At 54.0% G+C, this 17,705-nt stretch overlaps 1 protein-coding gene across 3 annotated transcripts in view; it reads left to right on the top strand.

Moving 5' to 3' along the window:
- Dnajc5 (DnaJ heat shock protein family (Hsp40) member C5) overlaps nucleotides 1-16,706 on the top strand; it is a 43,167-nt gene extending 26,461 nt beyond the window's left edge. For 2 of the 3 annotated variants that reach the window (XM_047540213.1, XM_047540214.1), the window contains exons 2-5: nucleotides 11,562-11,677; nucleotides 12,384-12,597; nucleotides 13,037-13,208; nucleotides 13,612-16,706. In XM_047540213.1, the coding sequence (XP_047396169.1) occupies nucleotides 11,571-11,677; nucleotides 12,384-12,597; nucleotides 13,037-13,208; nucleotides 13,612-13,715 (597 nt within the window). In that variant the 5' untranslated portion in view covers nucleotides 11,562-11,570 and the 3' untranslated portion in view covers nucleotides 13,716-16,706. Of the gene's footprint in view, nucleotides 1-11,561; nucleotides 11,678-12,383; nucleotides 12,598-13,036; nucleotides 13,209-13,287; nucleotides 13,362-13,611 lie in introns of all 3 variants that reach the window. The other variant, XR_007107101.1, reaches the window with a different exon arrangement.
- Nucleotides 16,707-17,705: the final 999 nt, after the last annotated feature.

The following is a 17,705-nucleotide window of genomic DNA, read 5'->3' as shown; positions in this document are numbered from 1 at the left end:
GATGATTTGTGATGGCAGGTTTCCCTTTGCCACCCTAAACAGTCATGATCCTAGTCTTCATGTGAGTGTGGTCATTTAGTGTCTAGCCTGTTTTGCAGAATGGGATGTGTTTGAGATTCACCTGTGTTGTTGCTTGTGTCCAGATGTCAGTCATCCTTTTTCTGTTTGTGAGTGCTGTCCTGTTGTGAACATCCCAGATACTATCAGTTCTTCTGCTGACTGCCCTTAGGTTATTTTCTCTACTTAGAAATAATGTTGGTCTGGGATCCCAGCTGCTTGGGAGGCTGAGGTAGGAGGATCCCAAGTTTGAGACCACCCTAGGCAAGATAGTGAGACCTATCTCAAAATTAAAACAAATAAATAAATAAAAAGGCTGGGATGTAGTTCAGTGGTAGAACGAACACCCTTGAGTTTAATCCCCAAATCCCCAGTATGGGGGACAGTGGGTGGGAACCAATATTCAGTATTGTACTACTTCACATAAAATGTAGATTCCCCACACCACCAGTACTGGGGATTGATTGAACCACTAAGCCACATCCCTAGGGATTTTATTTTTTATTTTGAGGCAGGGTCTCACTAGGTTGCCCAGGCTGGATGGAACTTGGAATCCTCCTGCCTTAGCTTCCCGAGTCTCTGGCATGACAGGGGTGGCCACTGCACCATGTGAAGTGTGGAAAGTCTGATCCTTCGCCTTCACTCTCCTAGATGCCCTGTTTATTACTTCTGCCTACTTTGTAAGCCCCACAAGCTGAGGTTGATTGTCTTTGCTTTAGGGGTGGAGTGAAGCTCAGAGGTGGAGCATATCCTTAGACTGTAGAAGGCACTGGGTTCTAATTTCAGCCACACCAAAGGAAGAAGAGAGTAATTTGTTGTTGCTCCTGTTGCTTTTTATGTTCCTATGTGATTTTTTTAAAGGAAAAAATGGCCTTATACCTACAGAGGCGCACCCTGTAATCCTAGAGCCTGAGGCAGGAGGATCCAGAGTCCACAGCCAGCCTCAGCAACTTATCGAGGCCCAAGCAACTCAGTGAGACCCTGTCTTTAAATGAAATACACACACACAAATAAATGATCTTATACCTAAAAAACACTGACCATCCCCAGTGGTATCCATTCTTTCTGAAGTCTAGGTGTCAATTCCCTGCAGCTCAGGTGATTTTCTTCGTCATTCTTGTAATTTTTTTTCGTGCATTCTCCTGCTTCTATTTATTTGAAAATGTCTGCTTCACGTGTGTTTTGGGATGGTGATTTTGCTGGAAATAGTGTTCTGGTTTGTCCCTTTCTCCTTCCTTCCTTCCTTCCTTCCTTCCTTTCTTCCTCCTTCCTTCCTCCTTCCTTTCTCCTTTCCTCCCTCCTTCCCTCCTTCCCTCTCCCTTCCTCCTTCCCTCCCTCTCCTTTCCTTTCCTTCCCCTCCCCATGCCTTCCTTCCTTCCTTCCTTCCTTCCTTCCTTCCTTCCTTCCTTCCTTCCTTCCTCCTTCCTTCCTTCCTTCCTTCTGCCAGACACCATGGCACACACCTGCGATCCCAGCTGTTCAGGAAACTGAGGCAGGAGGATTGCAAGTTTGAGGCCAGACTTAGCAACCTAGTGAGACCCTGTCTAAAAACAAAACATTTTTGCAGGACTGAGGATGTAGCTCTGTGGTAGAAAAAGTAAAATAAATGTGGTGCTGAGGATGGACACGGGGCTCATTGCTGGGCATGTGCTCCACCACTGAACCACACTCCCAGGCCACTTCCTCTTTTTAAACGTCTCCTGACAGCATCCAAATTACCTCAAGGTTGGCAGTTATCTTTTCTCTTGAGAGTGGGTCACTTTTTTCAGTGTCCTGTGTTGAGTGACTGTGAGTTTTTTCCTGAATGTGAGAATGCCTGCGGAGTTCAGCCCTGCCGCCTCTGCTCACTCCACACTGCAGCCAGAATGATCTGGAAGCAAGGTGCTTCCCTTGCCTGTTCCTTGAAGCAAGGTGCCTCTGCTGCCTGTTCCCGTGATACTGTCCTGGGGCGCGTGTCCACGCTAATTTCAGGTGTCCTCCTGCGTGGGACCTAGTGCCTGGGCTCAGGGCATGTCCTTAGCAGTGGCAGGTGGGGCCCTTGCCTATCTGTACTGTGACACCTGACTGTCAGTCATGGGGTCATCTTCCCTTTGCTTGGAGAAGATTATGTGCAGAATAGAGGTCTTACCGTCTGTCTCTGGTATGGAAATATGGTACAGCAGCTCCGTACATCGTGGCCACCTAAGTTCTCCAGTTGGAAAGCCCTTCAGGTGAGGGTCTGGTGTCAGGTGCTGGGCTGTGGCTTTGAAGCACAGAACCTTTCCTCTGCCCCCAGCGTCCAGTGCTTTGGTGGGCAGGGCAGAGCGGTGAGCAGTAGAGGGGTGTGGAACTGTGCGGGCAGGCCTGTGTCTGCCTGGTTTTGTGCCCCCACGGTGCCCGTCTCCTGCTGCCCTCACTGAGTGCCCGCTGCATCTCCTGGCAGCAGCGCTGTTCTCACAGTCTGTGTGGACTCCCTGCGTGGTGTGTGGTACGTTTCCAGCCTCGTCAGACAGAAGCGAAGCAGTGCTCCCCTGAAGGAAGGAGGACGGGCTGGGGCAAGAGGGAGCAGGGGCACTCTTGACGCTTCCTGGCTACATGCCACAGTTTTTGAGCTCGGGAAGTGGCTGCTGCTGCCTGTACCAACCTCTTCTGTGCTGCTGGGATTTGTTTTTGTTTTTGTTTTTTAATTTAATTTTACCACCTTGTTTGTCTGTTTGTTCTTTTTGTTTTTTGTTTTTTGTTTTTATTTTTGGTACCAGCTATTGAACTCAGGGGCATTTAACCACTGAACCACATCCCGAGCCCTTTTTTGGATTTATTTAGAAACAGGGTCTTGCCGAGTTGTTAGTGCCTCACTAAGTTGCAGAGGTTGGCTTTGAACTCGTGATCCTCCTGCTTCAGCCTCCTGAGCCACTGGGATTACAATTGTGTGCCACCACACCAGGCCTTAATTTTACCATCTTGAAACATTTTTCCCTAGGTCACATTGTATACCTGCATCTTTGTGTTTGTGCAAAGTTAATTTCAAGTACTGAGAATGCTGTCATGGGTCAGGGACATAGTTCAGTGGCAGAGCACTGTCTAGCTTGCATGGGGTCCTCGGTTGGGTCCCCAGTACTGCAAAAAAAAAAAAAGGTCAGTAACTGACCCAAACTCAGCAAGACCCGACTTCCCACCAGTCACACGCACAAGAACCCTCACTTGTCCTTCAGAGCAGGACACAGGTGGCTGTAAAGTGCTGCTGGCGCATAGCTGTGCCCTTTCTTTCACCCGTTTAAGGCGGGTCTCCACTGCAGACTGCTGTTCACGGCCTGCCCTCTGCCCACACTCAGCCCTGCCCCGCAGTCGGTGGCCACACCAAAAGGCTGCCTGGACCGTTGGTGCTGACTCAGTGCTGTGGACCTCCTGCTGTCCAGACACTGTCTGCCACTGGTGGCCTCACAAAGCGTGGGAAGGCAGCTTTCTCCTGTACTTGGTGAGGCAGGGAAACTGAGTGATATGAGTGGATTTGGGGAGGAGACCTTGATAGGGTATTTGCTGGTTCTTGAGAAAATTTGGGGTTTGATTATGTTCCCTCCCCAGGTCCCTTTGATTACTCAGCAGCCAGGACAGCCACTTAGATGGGCAGCTTTCTCTTGGGCTCTGAGTTTCTCTTGGGCGGCATCTCGGTTCTGTTTGGCTACTGTCGCTGAACCCCTCAAAACCCTCTGGAGACCTTTGTGGGGTGTGTGGAAATGACTCATGAAGAGCAGCCTCTGGAAAGGGCATCAGGAGAGGTCTGGTGCTCATTTTATTACAATAAAAACTTTAGTTTTTGTATAAATATGGTACAGAAATTTATTAAAAATTCATATAATAGCCAGACGTGTGGCCACTCCTGTCATCCCAGTGACTTGAGAGGCTGAGGCAGGAGGATCACGAGTTCAAAGCCAGCCTCAGCAACTTAGTGAGGTGCTAAGCAACTCAATGAGACCCTGTCTCCAAATAAAATACAAAAAAGGGCTGAAATGTGGCTCAGTGGTTGAGTGCCCCTGAGTTCAATCCCCAGCACCCCTAAAAAATAAATAAATAAAAGGACTGGGAATGTGACCTAACGGTTAAGTATCCCTGGGTTCAACCCCTGGTACCAAAAAAAACAACAAAAAAAGTTAACATAATACATACTAGTACAGAGAAGAACATAATTTAAAAATCCAGTGATGGTGTACCACAAAGAATAAGTCTTTAACCTCTGGCCCTAATTCTTCCTAGAACCCTGGTTACTGGATACTTCTTTCCAGAAGTCCACAGTCCTAAATAAAAGTATGGGTTTTGTTTTTCCTTGATGTAATAAGATCATTGCTACCTCACCCCAAGGAAGCCTGCATCCCAAGGAATGTTCTCCTTGCCCCAGGATCTGATTTTATTTGTGGACTCATTTTTATTCGTTTACTTATTGCTGTTGGTAGTGGCACTGGGGATCTAACCAGGGCCATGCTGGGTCTGGTTCAGGCAGTGTTGCTTGCCCCTGCTGCTGGGAGGCACAGCTTCTTGATATGGTCCCCAGCCCTCCTGTCACTTGAGGTTCACACATATCCATGATGGTGTTTTTCCTCCCACCCTGAGTCACACAGTTCTTGGGTAGTCTGGTGCCAGTCCACTCACCTCTCACCCCTGAGAGTCCAGCCTGGGATTTTCTAGAAGCTCTTTCTCTCCTGAACTCGTTTTAATACTGTTGTCTCAGAATCTCAGACACTGTGAGTTTACGGATTTTTGTTGCTTAAGAAAGAGAAAGCTGAAGTTTGGAAATGGTTACTGGCAATTCATTGAAACTAAGGAAATGGATTCTAAGGTTTTAAAAGTCTTTACTCTGTCCTGGTGAAGAGGCTAGGATGGCAGCCAGGTGCAGCAGTGCACGCCTGTCATCCCTGCCCCTCAGGAGGCTGAGCAGAAGGCTCCCAAGTTCAAGGCCAGCCAGGGCAGTGTAAGTGCGACCCCATCTCAGTGGAAAACAGGAAGGGCTGGGTGTGCAGTTCAGTGCAGAGCACCCTGGGTCCTGTCCCCAGGATGGTGAAGTCCAACACAAGAGCAACAGCCACCTGTGTACCAGGAGCAGCGAAGTCAGGCAGGCCCAGCTCCTCTCCCCTGATGCCTCCTGGCTGCCCTGCCAGTGAGGGGGGAGGTGCTGTTGGGATAATAGCACCTTTCTAGATTTCCTTGATTCTTGGTAATGCTGTCTCACATCCGCCTTTTATAGTGATCTTCATCCCAATTCCAGAGAGCTGTTTCTCCCTCCAAATGCCATCTCTTTGACCCAGTCAGTGAACCAAGGAGTTAGGCAACTTTGTAGACCTGCCACTTGAGGAGGAGCTCTGCCCAGGCCATTGCAGCTAAGGAGACACTGGCAGTTCAGGAAGGACTGTGACGTCTGTGACTGCATCAGGACTTCGCCTGGGCACAGGGCGATGCCACCCAGCAGTATGGATGGCATCTGGCTGGAGACACTCAGGGGTTCCTTAGACCTCAGAGGATCTGCCAAGGGTGAGAACGTTGCGGAAATCAACGGGGCTAGGGCTGGGATATAGCTCATGGTAGAGCATTTGTCCCTCATGTGCAAGGCCCTGGCCACCACCAAAAACAGAACCTCAGCGAAGCTATGCTTGAGACGGCAGCCAGCTTTAACCTGGAGGGGTACAGACTACGCCAAGGACCCTCTGAAGCCCTCTCCTGAGCAAGCAGCCAGCGAGGGGCCACAGCTGAAGAAGAGGCAGGAGAAAGGGAACTGCACGCAGCAAGAAGAGCCCCAAGAAAGGTCACGGAAAAGGGCTCCGCAGAAGCCCCTGCAGACCTCTGCTAGCTCTGAGAACACGGACCCTCGCCAGGAGGCTCTCGCTGATGGGAGTGCCGTCACGCGAAACAGATGCACCAGCAGTGCCAGTCTGGTCCCCAGGAGGCATTCTGGAGAAGGGTGCTGCCATCACAGGAGGTGGCCCTGCCACCTCACTGCCCTGAAGACCTCCAGCGGGACCCGATGTGGAGGTGGGCAGGGTGTGCCTGGCCTTGAGCTTTTTTTTTTTTTTGGTGCTAGAGATTAAACCCAGGGTGCTTAACCACTGGCCCTTTTATTTCTTATTTTGAGACAGAGTTTCAAAATTTCACTAAATTGCTTAGGGCCTCGCAAAGTTACTGAGGCTGGCTTTGAACTTGCCATCCTCCTGCCTCAGCCTTCCTAATCACTGGGATTACAGGTGTGCACTACTACCTGATTCACATCTTAGTTTAGAAAAAAAGTTTATCTAGCTGTGGTAGTGCATTCCTATGATTCCAGTGACTGGAGAGGCTGAGGCAGGAGGATTCCCAAAAGATAAAACAAAACAAAAAAGTTTAAAAAGTAAAATATTGTAAAACAATAAAAACAGAAAAATGTGTTTACAGAATCAGGACAGAAAGAAAATAACTGGGCATAGTGACCCACACACACCTGTAACCCTGGCTTTTCAGGAGACCAGGTAGGAGAATCACAAGTTTTGTGTGTGTGGTGAGTGTAAGGATTCTTAAGTTGGTGCAATCCTGGCGACTCCAGAGGCTGAGTCAGCAGGAGCCTCTGGAGTTCAAGGCCAGCCTGGGCAGGACAGCAGGTTCCATCCAAAAGCCTAAGGTTACAAAGAAAGGAGGAACGACCCTCGAAGAGAAGCCTCTGGGCTGAGCGCGGCTGAGCACAGCGTCTGGTCTTGGTGGTGCTGTCCTGAGCCTCCCTCGCCTCACCTGGCTGCTTCTAGTGCCGCTCGCTGCATCCTGGCGCACCAGACAGCGCCAGCTCTTCTGCCTCGCCTGTGTTCGCGAGTTGTCGGGCATCGTGTTGTGTTGCCCACTGTCCAGCACAGGGCCTGGGCACCAGGAACTGTCTGCGAGGCCCCAGCAAGTGCTGGGCTCTGCCACGTGGGTCTGTGCGGGTGCGCTCCCTGGAGTGGTGGGCTCTGCCACACTCTGCCACGTGGGTCTGTGCGGGTGCACCCTTGGAGTGGTGGGCTCTGCCACGTGGGTCTGTGCGGGTGCACCCTTGGAGTGGTGGGCTCTGCCACGTGGGTCTGTGCGGGTGCACCCTTGGAGTGGTGGGCTCTGCCACGTGGGTCTGTGCGGGTGCACCCTTGGAGTGGTGGGCTCTGCCACGTGGGTCTGTGTGGGTGCACTCCTTGGAGTGGTGGGCTCTGCCACGTGGGTCTGTGCGGGTGCGCTCCCTGGAGTGGTGGGCTCTGCCACGTGGGTCTGTGCGGGTGCGCTCCCTGGAGTGGTGGGCTCTGCCACACTCTGCCACGTGGGTCTGTGCAGGTGCACCCTTGGAGTGGTGGGCTCTGCCACGTGGGTCTGTGCGGGTGCACCCTTGGAGTGGTGGGCTCTGCCACGTGGGTCTGTGCGGGTGCGCTCCCTGGAGTGCTGGGCTCTGCCACGTGGGTCTGTGCGGGTGCGCTCCCTGGAGTGGTGGGCTCTGCCACACTCTGCCACGTGGGTCTGTGCGGGTGCACCCTTGGAGTGGTGGGCTCTGCCACGTGGGTCTGTGCGGGTGCACCCTTGGAGTGGTGGGCTCTGCCACGTGGGTCTGTGCGGGTGCACCCTTGGAGTGGTGGGCTCTGCCACGTGGGTCTGTGCGGGTGCACCCTTGGAGTGGTGGGCTCTGCCACGTGGGTCTGTGTGGGTGCACTCCTTGGAGTGGTGGGCTCTGCCACGTGGGTCTGTGCGGGTGCGCTCCCTGGAGTGGTGGGCTCTGCCACGTGGGTCTGTGCGGGTGCGCTCCCTGGAGTGGTGGGCTCTGCCACACTCTGCCACGTGGGTCTGTGCAGGTGCACCCTTGGAGTGGTGGGCTCTGCCACGTGGGTCTGTGCGGGTGCACCCTTGGAGTGGTGGGCTCTGCCACGTGGGTCTGTGCGGGTGCGCTCCCTGGAGTGCTGGGCTCTGCCACGTGGGTCTGTGCGGGTGCGCTCCCTGGAGTGCTGGGCTCTGCCACGTGGGTCTGTGTGGGTGCACTCCTTGGAGTGGTGGGCTCTGCCACATGGGTCTGTGCGGGTGCACTCCTTGGAGTGGTGGGCTCTGCCACACTCTGCCACGTGGGTCTGTGCGGGTGCACCCTTGGAGTGCTGGGCTCTGCCACGTGGGTCTGTGCGGGTGCACTCCCTGGAGTGGTGGGCTCTGCCACGTGGGTCTGTGCGGGTGCGCTCCCTGGAGTGGTGGGCTCTGCCACGTGGGTCTGTGCGGGTGCGCTCCCTGGAGTGGTGGGCTCTGCCACGTGGGTCTGTGCGGGTGCGCTCCCTGGAGTGGTGGGCTCTGCCACGTGGGTCTGTGCGGGTGCGCTCCCTGGAGTGGTGGGCTCTGCCACGTGGGTCTGTGCGGGTGCACCCTTGGAGTGGTGGGCTCTGCCACGTGGGTCTGTGTGGGTGCACTCCTTGGAGTGGTGGGCTCTGCCACGTGGGTCTGTGCGGGTGACCCTTGGAGTGGTGGGCTCTGCCACGTGGGTCTGTGCGGGTGCGCTCCCTGGAGTGGTGGGCTCTGCCACACTCTGCCACGTGGGTCTGTGTGGGTGCACGCCTTGGAGTGGTGGGCTCTGCCACGTGGGTCTGTGTGGGTGCACCCTTGGAGTGCATAGTGCTCAGGACCTACTCCATTGTTACGCAAGGCTGTCAGCAGGTTGTGGTTTGATTTTGCATTTCCAAATGACTAGTGATCTTTTCAAGTCCTATGGGCCATCTGTATATCTTTTTAGAAGAGTTCAAATCTTTTTCCCACATTTAATAAAAAACAAAACTGGAGTTCTGCTGGAGATGTAGCTCAGTGACAGAACATTGTACATGTGAGGCTCTGGGTTTGATTTCCAGCACCGTGAACCCTGTGTTTCTGTGCTAGCAACTGAATTGAGCTAGAATTCTCTGTGTTCCACACAGTTGCAGGCTGGGCTGCTGCCTCATCTCTCCTGGAGGTCTGTGCTCACCCACCACGCCTGCCCTTCACCAGTGCAGGCATGTCCTGCCCTGCTCTTGTTGGGGGGAATCTAGGTCTGCTGCGTTTCCACATGCTTTTTAGATCAATTAATCAATTTCTACACGAAGCCTGCTGGGATCAAAGCTGGGGTTAGGACCAGTGTGTTTGATGAGAAGGATGCCTTAGCAATAGCAAGGCCTCCTGTCTGTGAATATGGTAGGTTTGTATTTATATATACTTATTTACTTAGTGGTTCCAGGGGTTGTACCCAGAGGGCAGTACTCTTAGCTGCACCCTCCACCTTCCCCCTGCTCCCCAGCCAGTTTTTATTTTGAGACAGGGTCTTGCTAAGTTACCCAGACTGACCTGAACTTGGATCCTCCTCCTCAGCCTCCTGAGTTGCTGGGATTGCAGGTGTGTGCCACTGTGCCTGGCTAGGTGTTGTACATCTTTTGTTAATCCTAAATAATATGTGATTTGGGTGCTGCTGTAAATGACATCTAATAAAATTCTCTAATTGCTGCTCTCAAAACACAACTGTGTCATAAACATTAAACTCCTATCCCATGACTCTGCCTGGTTCCCTGTCAGTCCTGACTGCTCTGCACATAGTCACAGTTGTATCTTACTTCCTGAGCTTCGTGCTGTTTAAACTTCCTTTCTTACTGCAGCATTGGGAGTTCTAGAAGGGTTCTAGAAGTGGGAAGAGCACAAATGGGAAGAGTAGGTGCTGCTCTTCCTCAACTCTGACCAGCTGGCACCAAAGCAGGAGTCCCACCAGTCGCTGCTCACACTGGATTGGACTCGAGAGTGGCTCAGAGAATTCAAGGAGACGTTTGCATGCACTGCCTTACTATGAAGGATACATAAAGGATACAGCCTGTGCAAACAGCCTTGTGGGGATGCATGGGGCAGTCGGGTCCTATGCATAGGTGTGTCCCTGCAAGTGAGCCGCAGAGTGTGTCTGCGTCCTTGTCACCTTCAGAGCTCCTGGTGCTCTGGGGATCTGTGAGCTGCCCACACAGCTGTCTTGTTTCTCTCGAGGGCTCGTGGCATAGGCCTGCCCTGGGCTCATCAGTGTGAGTCTAGGTGTGCTTGAAGGACCTGCACGTGACCTGCCAGACCACCTAGGAACTAAGGGCGAGGCCAGTGCTTAGAGGCTGGGGCGGGGCTAAGCCTTGGAGCCCTAACCTAGCATGTGGGTTCAGCACTTAAAAAACAAAGACTTTCTAATGTCTCCTGTGATTTCTTCTTTGAATTCCATATTATTTTATAGTGTGTTATTTAACAGCAACTACTTCAGGTTTTCTTTGCTGTCTTATTCTTGGGTTTCTTAACTCTGTAAAGGTCAAGAGTCACACTGTGTGTAACTAATTGAAACTTGTGTCAAGGCCAAGTGTGGTACGTCTGGGTGGATGTGTAGTGTGCATGGAAAAAGCATGCAGGGTGCTGCGCAGACCTCTGGTTGGGTTAGCTGATGGAATTGTCCAGTCATTACTCCTGATTTGAAAAATCTGTCAACTGTGCGTGATGTGCACACCTGTAATCCCAGGAACTGGGGAGGCTGAGGCAGGAGGATGGCAACTTCAAGTCAAGCCCCAATAGCTTAGCAAGACCCTGTCTCAAAATAAGAAAGGACTGGGGTGTAATGTAGCTTAGTAGTAGAGTTCAGTCCCCAGTACTACAAAAACAAATCGATAAAAAAATAAAAATAGCTGGGCTGGGGAGATAGCTCAGCTGGTCCAGTGCTTGCCGCACAATCACAAGGCCCTGAGTCAATCCCCAGTACTGCAAAAAATAAATAAATAAATAAATAAAAATAGCTTTCAGTTTCTGAGAGGGGTGTTAAAATCCTGATCATCTTGCATTTCATGCACTCTGACCACCCTGTTCTGTTAGGCTTTTTTTTTTGGGGGGGAGGTGGGGGGCGCGGTACCATGGATTGAACTCACTGAGCCACATCCCAGCTCTATTTTGTATTTTATTTAGACACAGGGTCTCACTGAGTTGCTTAGTGCCTCACTTTTGCTGAGGCTGGCTTTGAACTCAGGATCCTCCTGCCTCTGCCTCCCAAGCTGCTGTGTTAAGCTTTTAGTCCACTGACATTGAATCTCATTATTGGTACATTTAGGTTGACATTGCTTTTCTGTTTGTTTCCTGTGTGCATCCGTGCCGTGTGAATTTTTTAAAGAAGTTTATGTTTCTTTAAACTTTCCAGCTTTTGGGGAGCTGGGGGTGCTGGAAGGGAACCCAGGACCCTGAGAATGGCTTTCCTGGATCTCCTTTCTCAGCCTCCTGGGTAGCAGGGTTATGGGCATGCACCACCATGCTTTTTATTTTATTTTTTTATTTATTTTGCATTTTTGTGTGGTTCAGGGATCACGGTGTACATCTCTGGTTCTGAGGTGGCTGAGGTGGCAGTGAGCACCTGACACACAGTGTGGACACCTGTCCGCCAGTGGGATTGCTCCTTCACAGAACTTGGAGCTGGGGCCTGACCTCAAGCCGCAACCCACTTCAGTCGGGTTGCTGGTTGGTGGAGCCCTCAGCGCACCCTTGCTGTTGCCCTTTCTCAGTGACCTAACATGGCAGACCAGAGGCAGCGCTCACTTTCTACCTCGGGAGAGTCACTGTACCATGTTCTCGGGCTGGACAAGAATGCGACCTCAGATGACATTAAAAAGTCCTATCGGTAAGAGGCTGTGCGTGGGCCCCCACACTCGCGGGACACACCCTGCGCCTACTCTCATGGTGGTCTTCCAGGAGTGGGGCGCATCCCTTCTCCTGGCGGACTCAGTGGGTGGCTGGTGTGCTGCTGCCTCTCCACAAGTATCATGTGCTCTTTGCAGCCCAAAGCTGCCATGCCGATGTTCTCCTAGCCAAAAAAGCAGTACTTGTAGATGCCACAGCTGTGCAGTTCTGGAGTTAGGTGGGCCTGTTGAAACTCCCCAGAGCAGGCCCGGCTTTGCAGCATGGGTGGCACCTGTTTTCTGCCTTGGCCTTCTGGCTGTTCCAAGCACTTGGCTTGGCTGCTGTGGCAGGTGGCATCCTAGACCAGAGAGGCCTCCTCACTGATCCCTGCCTCCATGGCCGCCTCTGTGCTCCCAGCATTCTGCCCTTGGTTAGACACACTCCCTTCCAGTCTGATTGGCATGTGCAGTGGCCCAGTGAGGACACCAGGGGGCAGGAGGGTTCCGTTGGTGCTTCTGAAAGTGTGGGAGGAGTGAGTCTGGGACTGCTGTCCTGTCTACCTCTGGATCCCCCCCCTGTGGGGAGCCAGATTCCCGGGAAGACAGGAAGGCAGGTGGTGATGGCTGGGCATTCCTTCCCCTGGACCCTCCAGTGGCCAAATGCGAAATGCCAGGCCAAGAGAGAGCCAGGAAGTGGTTCTGTTGCAGGAAGCTTGCCCTGAAATATCACCCTGACAAGAACCCTGATAACCCAGAGGCTGCAGATAAGTTCAAGGAGATCAACAACGCACATGCCATCCTGACGGATGCCACGAAAAGAAACATCTATGACAAGTACGGCTCGCTGGGGCTCTATGTGGCCGAGCAGTTCGGCGAGGAGAACGTCAACACCTACTTCGTGCTCTCCAGCTGGTGGGCCAAGGTGAGGGGCAGGGTAGGCCAGCCCTGGCCGCAGGGCCTGAGTTACTGAGAGGACCGGTGGGAAGTGCGCCTTCCCTCACGGTTGTCAGGCAAGGCATCTTGAAGTCCAGTGAAAGAGCCTTGACTTAGATCATTGCTTGTATTTTTATTAACCTTTCTTGTTTTCCTGATTTGCCAACTTACATGAGATCAGGGGTATGGCTTCTCCTGTAGCTCTTGGCTATGGGAGGCCCTCCCTGGCTTTCCCAGTCCGTCCTCAGTCACCCTCTCCAGCTCCTCTGTGTCTGTCCCTCCTGCCTTCCCCTCTCCAGCTCACTCTGGGTCCCCATTGAAGACCCTTCCTTAGCTTGAGGCCCACCCCTGCAGCCCTGTCCTCAGGAGAGCCCTTGCTGGTGGCCTGGGGTCCCCGGAGGCAGTGCATGCCTGCCTTTCCTCCCCAGGCCCTCTTCGTCTTCTGTGGCCTCCTTACCTGCTGCTACTGCTGCTGCTGCCTGTGCTGCTGCTTCAACTGCTGCTGCGGGAAGTGCAAGCCCAAGGCCCCTGAGGGCGAGGAGACGGCCTTCTACGTGTCCCCAGAGGACCTGGAGGCACAGCTGCAGTCGGACGAGAGGGGTGAGTGCCTGTCCCCGGGCGCGTGTGCGTGGGGCGGCGCCAGCTTGGCCCTGAACCTGTCAACTGTCTCGTCAAACAGGAGGGCACTGACACGGTGCCGCGAGTGTGTGTGGTGGCAGCTGGGACTGTTGAGGTGTAAACGTGGACGCTGAGGTAAAGCAGGGCAGAAAGCTGTCCCCGCCGTGCACTCGGTAGCCGTAGTTCCAAGGGGCAGGAGGTGGGCGGCAGGCAGGCGGGAGGATGAGGGCTGGCGGTGGCCGGGCCACTGAGTATTGGGTGACGGTCAGCCAGCAACCTCTCCTGAGCGCCATCCACGTAGCTGAGTGTTGTGATGCCAGGACCCTGTGCTGGGCACACACCGGCCACTGCCCTCGTTCGATGAGCCTGCCTGCTTGCTTTTCAGAGGCCACAGACACGCCGATTGTCATTCAGCCCGCGTCCGCCACAGAGACCACCCAGCTCACGGCCGACTCCCACCCCAGCTACCACACTGACGGGTTCAACTAGGTTCAGGAGTTGCTGTGACTCCAGGAGGGATCAGCACCCAGCACCGCAACCTTAGATCCATGAACTAGTCACCAGATGGGGAGGCTCCGCGTCGGGCCTCCCTCCTCCACGCCCGCTGCCCGTCGACCCTCGATGCCTGAAGTGCGTAGCATGCAGTATTTAAAGCAGTGTAGCTACGGTCTTCTGCTCTCCTTTTCTAGTAGCATGTATGGTCGTGTTCAGTGTCTGTGTTGTGGACCCAGTGCGGCTCGACCACGCTCGCTGGACAGTGGAGCTGCCTCAGGGCTTTCAGCCAGGTTGGTCCAGTGAGGGTGGACTGGGCAGGAAGGGCCTTGCTCCTGTACTCACGGGGCTGGGGTCAATGCTGCCTAGCAGAGCCGCATCTCCACCTTGGCCATGGGTCATGGACCTGGCTCATCTGGCCCTTCAGGAACGAGCTGGGCCAGGTCCTCTGGAACCACAGGACCGTGGCCGTCTGTGGTGCTGTGTTGGCACAGTATGCGCAGAGCCTCTGCACCTTGTTCCGCCTTGCGGCAGGTTCTCCAGTGGTGTGTGCTGTGGACAGTGTGTGCACCCCCGCAGGTGTGCTCTCTGCACAGCGTCTGCCCGGGCATCCTGGCTGTGGGGCCTAAGGGTCCTGTCCTGGGAGGGCACCCCTCCTGATGTGTGAGGTCCTTCGTCTCTGTTCCTGCACTTTCCCAGGCTGAGCTGGACGGCTGGATGGGGCCGTCATCTCTCCCCTTCCCTGGGTCATTCTCCATACCCCTTTGAGCCCACCTGTTTTCTTAGTCATTTTGGACTTTGAAGAACCACATGTGGTTTCAGTCAGGGTTTGAGTCCAAGTGGGAGGATGAAGGGCTCAAGTGAGCTCCCAGGCCCTGGGACCCTCCTCCTGTGCTTGCCAGAGCTTCGTCCACCCCACTTGCCCTCACCTCTGCCTGTCGTCTTCAATCAGCAATGGAACCCTGGGTTCCTGGAGGAAGGTGCTGGAGCCAGGATGTTCCTGGCCTCAGGAGGGCTGGGTCCTAGGGAGGCTGTGGGATGCCCTGCTCGCCAGCCAGCCTGGGTGGCTGGTGCTGGACACGGAACTCTGAACCACAGACCTGTGGGTGGTGAGGAAATGTGAGTACACATGTCAAGGCTTTGAGGCCACCCTGTGCCCCCAACAATTTCCTGGATGTGCCGGACCAGAGTCCAATGGGCCGAGTTCCTACAGGACCTTCCGGAAGCCTGCTGCTGAGCATCTTCTGAATTTCTAGTAGAAATGAAGAGTGAGAAAACCCATATGGTGACCACATGGTCCAGACAAACCACCCTGAGCTCCCAATCCCCCTGCCCCTACTCCCTACAGCTCTGGGCTCCTGCTTGCCGGGGACTGCAGAAGGCAGGGCTTTGGAATTCTGGTGCTGGTTGAGGGTACCCAACGAGGTCCAGTGAGGCTGCTGTGATGCCAGGGCCCCCAGCTGACCTTCCTGCAGGTGGACATGGGCAAGGCGCTGCCTAGGCAACAGGCCCTGGGATGTGTGTGTCCATTTTGCTCATTGAACGATCATGAAGATACTGAGCAATAGGGCCACATGCTAGGGTGTCACGCTGGAAATGCTGTTAGCTCAGACCCCTCGTGGAGGATGGGAACCACCAGTGGGCCCATCGACAGCCCAGCAGGCAGCCCAAGGGCCAGTCGCAGCACAGCAGCAGCAAGGGCTCAACCTCTGCACTTTTCCCTGGGACCATTAGGAGTGAATTGCTTCCCCAGAACGGACCCAGGGCCACAGAATGGAGGAGAGGTAGAAAGCCATAGTGTGACGACTGGTCTGGGTCTATGGGACAGCCCTCCTGGCATGCAGCCCTGTGGTCCTTTTCTCATGTCCCTGTGAGCTGTGGCCACTTCTTAGGAGAAAGGTGCTCCCTAGATGGCAGCTGGGGTGGGAATAGCCACTGGGCCCAGTGTCCTGTGGGGTCTGAAATGTAAGTGAATCATGTAGGATTTCTAACACCACGAACAGGACGTGGGCTCTGAAGCCACCGTCAGAGTGCATCCCTCACCTGCTCAAGGCAGATGCTGCTGCAGGGTGCACTGTGTTGGTCTGTGGCCACCCTGGTTCTGTTTCCCTTTCAATAAGCACAGCTGGTGAGTCTTGGAGGTCAGCCTGACCCCCATATCCCCAGCTCCTGGTGCATGGTGTATTGCCTGGGGAGTGCTAGGGTTAGTGTGCTTGGAAGCTCGTCCATAGCAGTGGTGCCCTGCAGGGTCCAGGCCACCTACGGTAGCTCTGGGATGTAGAGATTCCTGTGTCCGCCCAGGGCTGTGGTCTTGTCTTGTCTTCCTTTGGCTTCATTCTGTTTTAAGCTGCTTTAGATATTGTTGCTCCATGTTGAGCCTTCGTAGTTCTCTGGTGTTCAGTTAATTCAGCCAGTGTCCAGTGGGGACCCATTAAAGAGAGAAGCCAGAGTGCTCGCCTGTCTTCATGCTGCTTGCTGGACTGGGCTGCAGCTCCAGTCTGGAAGCCCTGAGTCATAAAACGGTCAAGACTCTTCTCAGATGTCATCACCCAGGTTTTACCAGCTCATGGTCCTGTTGAGTCCAGACGAACCTTGTGCCAGAGGCATGTCCACCAGCACAGAGGCCCTGCAGGCTGTCCCTCGAAGGTCCAGGTGCTGTGGGCAGAGGTGTGGTGGGTCTGCCCATCCTCTTGACCTCAGTGTACTCTGGTGGATAGCTGGTGAGAAGCATGGCAAGCGCCTGGTGCCACTCTTTCCCAGTGCCGAGCTGTGGCCCCTGTGGCCCACGACTGACCAGTTCCCGTTATTTTGGTTCTGAAACCCCTGCTGTGGACTGTCCTCACAGGTGCAGTTGTGTCGACAGGTGCTGTGGGCATGGGCTGTGGTGTCTGTGTGTACATATGTGTATATGTATATATCACGCAGCAGGCCCCTCGTGCTGCTGTCCAGTGGCGAAGCAACAAGTACAATAAAGTTGGCTCCAAAGTGGCCTCTGGTTTCTTGGTGAGTTGAGTAGGGACAGAGTCTCAGCACGGTCCTCTTGGCAGATACACCAAAGGGAACAGCCTGCTGTGTGCAGGGAGCCTGTGCCTAAACATATAGCCAAGACCCCACCCAAGACCCCACCAACATCAGGCCTCAGCAAGGTTGGACACAAAGGTGACTGTCACAGCACACGTCAGGCTCACCTGTCCCGCAGGTGTGGAAATCTAGGAGGTGGCTGGAAACACTCCCCTCCCTAGAAACACAAAAGCCACTTTCTGAGTACCAGGGTCAGTCAGTGACAAGCTTGCATCTAAAGGGCAGCCTGGGCACCCACCTCCAGGAAGGGCTTGACCCAGAGCCCCCCCAGGTGGTGCCTGTGGCAGGTTGGTTCTCCTGGAGAGTGGGGCAGCCTATCAGGCTGATGGAGGGAGGGCATCCACACTGACACGCACACGTGCTGCTTCTGAGAGTCAGACACAAGTGCAGAGAGCAGCTGTCCGCATGCTGGTTCCACCCCACTGCTGGGATCCATCTGAGGGGGTACAGGCTGTCAGAGCCCTGCTGACCTGGCTCCCTCGGGCATCTCCAGGGCTGGAGAGCCCTCGCGGTCTCGCATGGTGATCTACGTCCCGTGTGTTTGAATGTTGACCTAAAGTAAAGATAACTTGTAAAATAAATGTTTTCACTGCAGATCATTGTGTGTTTTAATGATCCCCACAGAATCCTCATGTTTTTTGTTTTTGTGGGGATCTTTTTTGTGTGTGTTGGGGGTGCTGTGTTTTGTTTGTGACAAACACTTCCCACCACCCTGGCAAATACCGGTCCCCAGGGTTCTTTTCACCTGATTTTTAAATCCAAAGACTGAAATCACAGGAGCAACTTCAGCTCCTGAGGGCCACTGGCCAAGGACAGCTTGGACCTCAATCTTGGAGCCCTCCTGGGAGTCTGGCTCCAGTGGTCATACCAGAGCAGGTGGGACCATCCCCATCAGGGAAGTCCTGT

This window comes from Sciurus carolinensis, chromosome 2 (genome assembly GCF_902686445.1).
Source record: "Sciurus carolinensis chromosome 2, mSciCar1.2, whole genome shotgun sequence".
NCBI classification, from domain to species: Eukaryota; Metazoa; Chordata; class Mammalia; order Rodentia; family Sciuridae; genus Sciurus; species Sciurus carolinensis.
The sequence above is the reverse complement of the archived record's forward strand: the minus strand, read 5'-3'. Positions and strand labels throughout refer to the sequence as shown.